Source organism: Oculina patagonica, chromosome 7 (genome assembly GCF_052425735.1).
Source record: "Oculina patagonica isolate OP01 chromosome 7, crgOcupat, whole genome shotgun sequence".
Taxonomy (NCBI): Eukaryota; Metazoa; Cnidaria; class Anthozoa; order Scleractinia; family Oculinidae; genus Oculina; species Oculina patagonica.
In genome coordinates, this window is record NC_135764.1 from 31,159,831 (window position 1) to 31,170,089 (window position 10,259).

Sequence of the window (10,259 nt, forward strand, 5' to 3'; positions counted from 1 at the left end):
TTTACCTCAAATATAGCATAAGCATTTATTGACTGTATAATTATTGTTATTTTCTTAATAATTAACTATTTACAATATACTCTGAAATTTTATTTCTTGGTACGTTTTCTCTTTCTTTTGGTTCCCTCGTCTGTCGTTTCAATACTTGGTTTAAGATGTCGCATACTTCTTGTCACCTGTGTAAAGAGCCTTGCGTTACTTTAAACCCAATCCCAATCAAGCTATCACTAAGCCACTTCAACTACTGCTACCTTTTGTGTAGCCTCCTAACAGACACCCTTTGGGTTTATCACGCACTGGAGAAAATTTTGCATGACCAGCCTAAGAGCGTCTGCATAGGAGGCTACTTTTCGTGCTGACTCTTTGTGACTGCACAGAAGCCTAAGAGTACTGATGTCTCTTGTGACATACATGCTCATTCTAACCTACAAGGTAGAACAGTGAGGGATTCTGACGCTCAAAAGGGAAGGGGGCAAAGGAGTAGCCTTACAGAGAGGGGTAGGGGGGTTCATAGTCAACAATAACCTTTTCTTACTTGTACAAAGGAAGGGTAAAAAAATTTTCTAGATACAGTTTTTACAAAAAAAGGGGGCACACCCCTGAGCCCCTCTCCAAGATCCACCGCTAGAAAGACATTTGAGATTCAAGCAAGTAAATCTGCACAGATGACGTAGCATGGCAAAGATCTGTGTTGTCACTGGTGATTTACTCAATACTTTCTTACACGAGCAAAGGAAATTTTTACCAAGTAACAACCAATCAGAGGAACTCCGCAGATTTGTGCCATATCTCTGAAAGATACATTGAGATCACTTTCATTTTGCTTTGATTTAGTAGTAATAAAATTGTTAATGAAATATTTAAAACTAATTGTTTAACATTAAAACAGATGCAGTACAACTTTACAAACCTTTGATACTGTAGAAAATGACTTTTTCTTTATGTCTTTTATCCTTGAGCTCTTTGTTTTATTTTCCTGTAAAAATTGAACAACAATTTGTAGTCAAGGCCACTGTTGAACAAAATAATTTAGCCACCACATTACTAACATCGAATAGCAATTTAAAATTTTCTAAATTTAATAATCTCATTACAAATAACTGTTTACACTGTCTAACATTATTTTGACCTTGTTCCATATTTTGAAAACAGATTTCTTCCACGATGCTGATTATTTCAAGCGTTGTGTTTTCATGTGACACAAGACCAAGAGTAGGGCAGGACTTAATTTAGTTCTATGGTTTTCCTCGGCTCATCAAAAATCAAAATTTCCAAATTTAAGTTTTATCTGGTATAAAGTTAAAACCACTTCATATGGCATTGCTCTAAAAAACATTGTCAATTTTTTTTTCAACTTATCATACAAGGAGAAATAAAATGTAACATGCAGTCCATGCCTCATTTTTTGTTGTAGCAGATGAACTTGCATTGGCAGCCACTTCATTCGTGGTGGTTGTTTGGTTACTTCCTGATGGAGTACTGTTAGCATCTAATGATGTTCCAATTTTTTTCTCTAATACATGCTACAAATAACATCCAGTGATAACATTAGCATACAAATCATGTTGGCAGTATGCCATGGCCCAGTGGTTTGAACACTGATCACTTGAGGCCCAGTGGTCCCAGGATCAAGTCCTTAACTTTGATCACTAGCTGGCGTAGCGGTAATTCTCAGCAAATCTGAGTTCAATTTCTCAGCCAAGCCTGTATAAATAGCCAACTGGTTTGTCCCTGCTGCATACCTTTCTTAACGACATTATGTTAGTTGCCATACTTGTTTCAAATTAATAATAATCAAAATAATAACAATAACAATTATTATTAAAACTTTATATAGCCCTATATTTATTTAATATCAGATATTTTCATCAGCTTAGTGTAGATGTTGTCAGGTCAAAATGATTTCAAACTACTAGTTTGAATTGTATTTTCTTTGTTCCAGATTTGTTACCATAATCCTGGAACAAAGAAAATACAAATTTAACTGTAGTTTGAAATCATTTTGACCTGAAATTCATTTCAAACTACAGCAAAGATAAAATGGTAGGACATGGTATGCCCTTAGATAGTACTTTTCTTTCAGCAGGCACATTTCAGTATATGTCCATACCTTCTGACATCTTGTTCGTTTCCAGTCATCAAATTTTTGTAGTTCACTATATGCAAAGAAAATCTCAATAATTAAAAATTAATGCTAGTTGGCTCTGATTCATTGGGTGTACACACTGCACTGAAATTGGTTGTAATACTCCCAGGCAAAGAGAGGCAACATCAGAGCAAGGCTGCTGCCTAACGGGCGCCCGGTCGCCAGAGGCGCCTAAGTTACGAGTGCGGGCGACTAAATTTTTGTTCAAGGAGCCCGCATGGGCGCCTAAACATTGATCTTCCACTTCCAATTTTTTGACTTCAATTTCCTTGTAACCTTGTTTCATTGGCATAAAAAATCCCATTTAAAACAAAAACTGCTTCATTTTAAAACGAAAACGCTAAAATTGTTCGCATTTAGCGTATCAAGTACGTAACGTGTCTTTGCAAAATTCAGCAACTTCGAAAACCATTCGTTTTCAAGTGTTTAGGACTGGGCCTTACTTCCAAATATGGAATAATGGTATTATGTTCTGGTTAACGTTTCGTTTGCTTCGTTGACGTTTCGGATAAGTTTCGAAGTAAATCCAAGTGAATCTGTGAATCTGAAGAAATATTTACGGATACAAAAGTGAAATCAATCTGTTCGCTACTGCAGTCATGAATCAGGTCTGAAATAATTTTAATCTGCAAAAGCTTGATACAAAAACCTTTCCGACAGGCTTAAACTTACGTAAAACGACGCGCCAAATATCGCGATGTGTACACGAACTTACGTGGCGTGTTTTACATGTAATTCAGCTTAATCTATGAAGCATTGAACGCTTAACTTTAGTAGGAACATAAAATGTATGCCTCTTTCTTTTCATGGGAAATTTCCTATCTGCTGCCGCTTTTTTGTGGACTAAGGTTGTTATTTTCAACGAATTGTTTCATGTTTTCGCGTTTAAGGTGGCCGGCGGGTATTTATGAGGCTGACAATGCCCTTTTTTAAGCGCGTTTTAAAACGGGAAAACGTGAAGCGATTGCCTAGATTTTTGAGAATCTGAAAGAATAATGCTTAAATTATATAAAATGATAAATTTTATGGCGATCAAATGCGATTTCTTAAAGTTGTGAGCGATTTTCGGAAGCCTTCGTTTTTAATAAAATGCGATTATTTTGAACTTGCCACAGTGAATTTTTCTGTAATTACCCCAAAACGCTGCCAAACAGTTGAAGTTTACTCACAACAACTTACAGGAAAATCCACGAGCGACATCTTTATTCTGCCTTTAAAAACTGTTGTGTTATGCGTCTTACTTGACCATCGCATATATGTGATACTTATAATAACCCAGTACCAGCCAGTTTTGAGTCTGATGTCACCTTAATCTTGTGTGTAAAAGTTAAAAAGATCGTGTATATACATCAAATGTTAGCAGTCAATAAAGATGGATGGTTTTCAGTCGAATTTTTGAAAATATCAAACAAATGACGTTATTTCATATTGCGAAAAATTTGTCGATTTGTTTTGCATTTTTTTAAAGCTGCAGCTAGAACAGGATATTGCAAAGGTTTGTGCCGAGTTTCAGCGTGTTCCTATCATACGGTTTGAAGAATTTCGGTCGGAAAGTCGGGTACATTTACTTTCCAAGATTTGGTCGCTTCGTAAACCCCGCATTTCGAATGAAATTATACTGTTGTTTTCGAAGAGAGCTGTTTCTTTCAAATTCCGCACGATCTTCTGCCAGTTGGAAATAACACAGCCTGAAATAGTTACTACTGAAATGACAAATACCCTTCCTGCACATGTATTCCCTGTATTCCCTGGCGGTAGAAGATCATGCGGAATTTGGAAGTAACACCTCTCTTCAAACAACAACAGAATAATTTCATTCGAAATGCGAGGTTTACAAAGCGACTCCTCACCCCCCCCCCCCCTACCCCACCCCAGATTTGTCTTCGGCAACTTAAGCCGGGCTCCTAACATAATGGCTTGGGCTCCTAAATTTTGATGTTAGGAGCCCAAAGGGCTCCTTAAAAATTTCCTTAGGCAGCAGCCTTGAGAGTCAAAGTAGCCTGCCCAAGAACATAACACATAGACCTCTGTTAGGGCTCAAATTCAGACCTCTTGATCCAGAGTCAAATGAATGAGCAATATTGTAGCAAATGCACCTGAGTCTTAATTTGTAAAATAAACCTAACAAGAACATTGTATCATACCATGCAACATCTGACATCAAGTCATCAGATACAGCATTTAATGACCTATCTGATGAAATTGTCCCTGCTTCTAGTAACTTGTTCTTCATTTCTTTGTAGTTGCTATGGGCTTCTTCCAAATACTACAACAAAATTGAAATGAAAAAAATTAATTAATTGTCTCTAACTTGGTGATTAACTCTACAATAACTAAGAGTAAAAAGTTCCAATTTGAAAAAATAATTTTTTACCTCGAGTGCTCTAAATCTCTCCTCCACATTATCATTGACGTCATCAATTAAAACAGACTTTTGGCTTTCTTCTTGGCTTGTAATGGCTTCTTTTGATCCATAGAAAAGCTAATTAAGATAAACAACAACAATAACATTAGAATGTCTGGACACACATATTAAGTGTTTACAACAATGTGTGGTTACAGAAAATATCCATACCTCCCCACGGATGGTCACTGGAAATTCCAAGGGGGAGGGGGGTTTAAAAACAGAAATTTCCGAGGGGAGGAGGGGGTTCACAGGCGGTTTCTTTTCCAGAGGGTGAAGAAACATGAAGAAAATTGAAGCAGCACACGACACAGGTAGCCCAAGCTCCTAAAGGAGCCGTCAACATATAGACCACATATGACATTGCGTAATAACGTTATTATAAGGGTTTGTATGGGAATTTACCGATCGTAAAAAATAATTCAAAATAGAGGAAAAATATCCAATAAAATCGACTTACCTATCCTCTTCTGTGTACATCTTGTGTTTCTATGCCGTTTGGAGGCGATTTGAAGCCATTTCAGTGGGTTTTAGGTTCGCTGTTTTCCTCTCTATATATAATTCCTGGAATTATATATAGAGAGGAAACCAGGAATTATATATAGAGAGGAAACCAGCGAACCTAAAACCCACTGAAATGGCTTCAAATCGCCTCCAAACGGCATAGCAACACAAGATGTACACAGAAGAGGATAGGTAAGTCGATTTTATTGGATATTTTTCCTCTATTTTGAATTATTTTTTACGATCGGTAAATTCCCATACAAACCCTTATAATAACGTTATTACGCAATGTCATATGTGGTCTATATGTTGACGGCTCCTTTAGGAGCTTGGGCTACCTGTGCACACGATCGATCCAAAGCATACTCACGTACGTTGTTTTGTAAAAAATAAAGCTCCTTTCCATTGAGATGAGGTTTACATCATAAGCTTTAATATTTATGTGTTTCATTTGAGTTTTCTAGCATTTGCTAGCCAAAGACACTCCGTTCTTCTTCGTGACCGAGTCAAAATGGCGGACGTGACAGGCGAAACTCATCCCCACACTCCCACTCGTGCCTCTCAGAAGGCCTGGCTTCTCAGCCAGTAAAATCACTTCGGCCGAACCGAAGGCGTGAACGTGAAGATGTTTGGTCATGTTTACGATACAGAAGGCGCTGTTTTAGTTGCTGAAAACTTAAAAGGAAAAGCTTTAGTAGACTACAAGACAGAATTTTAGAGGAATGGCTAAGACAGCAAGGAATGCTGTAAGTTGCGATTTTTATTAAGTTCGCCAAGAGTTACTTTGAAAGCAAACCAGAAACGCTTCTGCGATGGAGGCGAATTAGACTTCAGCTCAAAACAGAAAAGAAAGAAAAAATGCAAGACACTCGGTGTCAACTTTAAAAGTTTTACACATTTTTATCAACATGGAAGTAATTTCAAACTGGATGGCAAGGATGTATAAAGCAAGATTACGTGTATAATTTCGTAGAACGATGTCAACGCATCATGTTGTTAAATGGAGATAGAGTTTGATTAAAGGCTATCGTATTTGTGTAACTAAGTTGTAGTTTTCATTTTAAAAAGAACAAAACCATTTGGATTTTCCAGGGGGTAGTGCAGTCCATGTTGAAAAATAATGGAAATTCCTGGGGGGTGGGGGGGTCATCAATGACCCCTTTGGAACGGAAATTCCTAAGGGGTGGGGGGGTGCAAACCAAAAACCATCCGTGGGGGGGATATGGATATTTTCTGGAACCACACAATATGTTTACTAACTATTTTGGAACCACACTTCAAACATTGTTGCGTATGTATGCAGGGTTGACAATAACAGTCGGACATCAGACACTGGCCAACCACAATTCGCCAATGTCCAATGAAATTCAAACTGTGGTCAGACAGTATGTCCGGACAACGTTGTTTGCTTTCCAGTGCAAACACAAGTGTTCTGTATTGACAACGCATTAGATTAGCAGGTTCAGATGATGTCCGACCTCACTTTGGTTTTGACCGATCAAAATGGTGACTTCGACGGATGTATATCCTTTCAAGGGAAAAATTATTTGCAGCCCTCTGTATGCTTTATTTGGAAACTCAGTTGTTTACCGGTATTGGCATGGCAACAAAAAAGAACGCCTTTTCATTGTTCAGACGTCTCAGTATATAGTCAGCGTCATGGTGCTGAAAAGAAACAAATAGTTAACATTAATTTATGAAAATATTCATTTATTTAATAATCATTATAATAATGACAGGTGTGGTGGCCTAATGGTTAGCATACTCGACTCCAGATCCAGCAGTCTGGGTTCGATCCCTGACTGGGGCACTGCGTTGTGTTCTTGGGCAAGGTACTTTACTATCATAGCGCCTCTCTCTACTCAGGTGTATAAATGGGTACTGGCGAATATACTGCTGGGGATAACCCTGCAATGGACTAGCATCCCATCCAGGGGGGAGTAAAATTACTCCTAGTCACTTCATGCTTCGGAAACTGGGTTAAGTGCCAGCCTGATGGGTCACTAGGCCCATATGCAGACTTTACCTTTTTATATCAATACTGAAATACTGTGTAATGTCTTATGAGTGGATAACCTGATACTCAGATCTTCATTACCTGCTGTTCAATAATCTGTTTATGAAGTTCTTTGAGATCCTTCATCATTGTAAGTGTCATACGGATCTGTAGACAGAACACAGCACAAATTGACATACTTAAAATGTTACAAGTAACACAAATCAAATGTCCCAAGCAAGAAAATTTATATCTTATTTAGGAATATCCAGGACTTCCACACACCATTTGTTTTGTTTTGTTCATAAGCCACTTGTAACCTATATTAACTCTAGAAGTATCAAATGGTCTTTGCGAGCACGCGAGCACTGCGTTTTTCTTTGCGAGCATGAGCATTGGCAAAAGTAAGCCTTGCAAGCAACGAGCACTTTTCAACTAGCACTACGAGCACTTTTAATCTTTTACATCTGTAAATTTAGTTAGGATCGGGTAGGGGAAGAGCCACTCTGTGGATATACTGCCCGATGTGCCATTATTATTATTATTACTATTATTATTATAACTACTACACTAAAAACCGTGCATGCGAGCACTTGTCAAAAAATGCGAGCACAAGCAAACGAGCACCCACTAAGCAGGAGCCTAATTTTATGAGCACTGCAAAATTTTGAGGGACCATTCATGACCCCTAACTTTGGATGTCATCCGCCACAGCATCAAGTGCAAATAGCATGGGGGATGGATAGAGCATTGACCATCTGACCCTGCACGCCGTCAGAGGATTGCACCCACCATTCACACTTAAAGAACATAATAATAATAACTTTATTATTTCTATAGCGCAAAAATCCATGTACATATGATCTAATGCGCTTTACACTAATAACTATCGCAGGATTACAACAATAATGTACTTATAAAAATTATTCATATTATATATATACCTATAAAAAACCGATGTGATCGAAAAAAAAAAATCGCTTAAAACCCTAAATAAAAAAGATTAAAACCCCCAATACACATCTCGCCCCTGTCTATCTTAAATAAAAATCTATGTTAAAAACACTACGAACACAAATTATATGCTAATTTTAAAAAATGAGTTTTTAGCTGTGACTTAAAACTTTTTAAATTGTCCAAGGCTCTCAGATAATCTGGGAGGGCGTTCCACAAAGTTGGTGCAGCGGCAAGGAACGCCCTGTCTAGAGAACAAGAGATATTCATTGTTTTCACACCCTGGTTTTTTTTATTATTTCATTAATATATACAGTAGAAGGTAGCAAACTAGGTTGTACATCCAGGGAGCAAACCAATCAAACTTGGGAATGAATCTAAAAGGTGGGTGCGAACTGGGACGTTGCAAGCTTAATTGGGTGCAAACCTTCCTGCTACCAGACATACCATTAGATAAAGGCATGTACTAAAACCTGAAACAACGAAACAAAACCACCGAAATGGCCGAAACGAAACCGCCGAAACAACTGAAACGGCCGAAACAAGCATAACAAAATGAAATCACTAAAACAAGCAAACCCATTACAGTTATTGAGAGCAAACCGTAAACAGGCTAACCGGAGTGTATAGTAGGCTAACCTAAGTGAAAAGTAGGCTAACCGGAGTGTGTAGTAGGCTAACCTAAGTGAAAAATAAGGCTAACCGGAGTGTGTAGTAGGCTAAACTGAGTGTATAGTACGGTAAGTGGCGAAAATCTTGAAGTTTTGCTTGCTTCGGTGATTTTGTTTCATTTCGCTCGTTTCAACCATTTTAGTTGTTTCGGCAGTTTCGTTTCGGTTGTTTCGGCCGTTTCAGTTGTTTCGTTTTGTTGTTTCGGGTTTTAGTACTTGCCTTAGATATATACCTTTACTTTTGGTTGACAGAGCTGTGTGTGATAGATGGCATAGAGTGCATACAGAGCTCCAATACGATACTGAAAGCTGCATGGAGTTGAGTCAAGGTATGTGCTGATGATACGGAACAGATAGTCAACAACCTGCAACAAATGAGCAAATCATAATTAATAAATTAAATACAGAGCTTACAATATATATATCAAGTGGAGTTGTCATCTACAAAATTGCTGGCTTTTCCTCTGACATAAAAACTAATTCATGTGGCATGAATCTAGGTAAAATTTCACAAAAACTCTAGCTCAAACCTGTATTCTACGGTTGCTATCTCTTCCAGCGCTAAACAAAAACAAAACAAATGTATTAGCTTAAATATAAGACTACGGTAACGGGAGGTTTCGAAACTTGGAAATCGACATCGTGCAAGATCACATACAAACATGACCTAAAAATACACATTGAGAAGAGTAAATTTACTTACCAGTGTATTAAGGAAAAGTTCATCTCCCGCCATACTTCACAAAATCTCTCGAATCTTACAGTCTTGAGGTTTTCAAAGCGCGACAACAACATTCGACAATCTGTGATCAATCCTTCCGCCATCTTGTTTTTCTCCTTCTTCGGATGACCGCTGTCTAGAGTAATCGCGGCGCGTCTAGCTATACTAGTCACCAGTCTACATCCCATCTCATCCAAACCCACGGTAAAAACGCGACCCACAGCCATTGAATATGTAGCCTGCGAACGGCTTATGCTAAAAGTGAAATATTGCAATTTACGCAGAGACTCTGTAACCAAGACTAAGGCTAAATTGTTTTATTGCAATGTGAATAAGCCGCCGTTTCTGTTACCTGCAATCTGGCAAAAAAGAAAATAATTAATTAAATAGAGAAGAACGCCTGATCGCCGGTTTATACAGCCTGTAGCCGCATTTAAGGCATATTTTCTCTTTGGTTTAGATTAGTAACATTGTAAACAGTGTGTACCAAAACGATTTAAACAGCTTGTTTCGGCTTGTTAGTATTGGCATGAATTAAAAAAATCTATGTTGGTCAAACTGCTGATTTTTCATTCGGATCTAGTTCTGTTTTGCTGTCTGATGTTTATCACGCGCGCGCGCACTTAGACGAGAGTATGACGTCATTCGTTCCTGGCGGAGAGCCCGTAACTATTTTCGCAGAAAATGACATTTCAACATCGGTTGGAATTTCCTGTTTTGGGGACCGTAATTTTGAATTATCGAAATTACCGTAATAAAAATTTCTTAAGGAATAAAAACTTCCGAAAGTAATCTAGAAGTTTTCAAAATCATTTACAATAGATAAAATTTGCGAGACTAACATCTTTAGTAAGTAACAGTCA

At 37.9% G+C, this 10,259-nt stretch overlaps 1 protein-coding gene across 1 annotated transcript; it reads right to left on the reverse strand.

Moving 5' to 3' along the window:
* LOC144659601 (snRNA-activating protein complex subunit 1-like) lies at positions 1 to 9,527 on the reverse strand. Its single transcript, XM_078520069.1, has 11 exons — positions 9,379 to 9,527; positions 9,206 to 9,236; positions 8,909 to 9,040; positions 7,153 to 7,218; positions 6,645 to 6,719; positions 4,521 to 4,628; positions 4,291 to 4,412; positions 2,111 to 2,156; positions 1,398 to 1,523; positions 911 to 976; positions 1 to 176 (listed from the first exon to the last, which is right to left on the reverse strand). The coding sequence occupies exons 1-11, from the start codon at positions 9,498 to 9,500 to the stop codon at positions 90 to 92; spliced, it is 981 nt and encodes a 326-aa protein (XP_078376195.1). The 5' UTR covers positions 9,501 to 9,527; the 3' UTR covers positions 1 to 89.
* Positions 9,528 to 10,259: the final 732 nt, after the last annotated feature.

Coding starts and splice junctions, on each gene's coding strand:
- LOC144659601 (XM_078520069.1), bottom strand. CDS start 9,500: ATGGCGGAAGGATTGATCACAGATTGTCGAATGTTGTTGTCGCGCTTT. Junction 9,041..9,205: donor ATAGCAACCGTAGAATACAG/GTTTGAGCTAGA, acceptor CATTTGTTGCAG/GTTGTTGACTATCTGTTCCG. Junction 7,219..8,908: donor TCTGTCAACCAAAAGTAAAG/GTATATATCTAA, acceptor TTCTGTCTACAG/ATCCGTATGACACTTACAAT.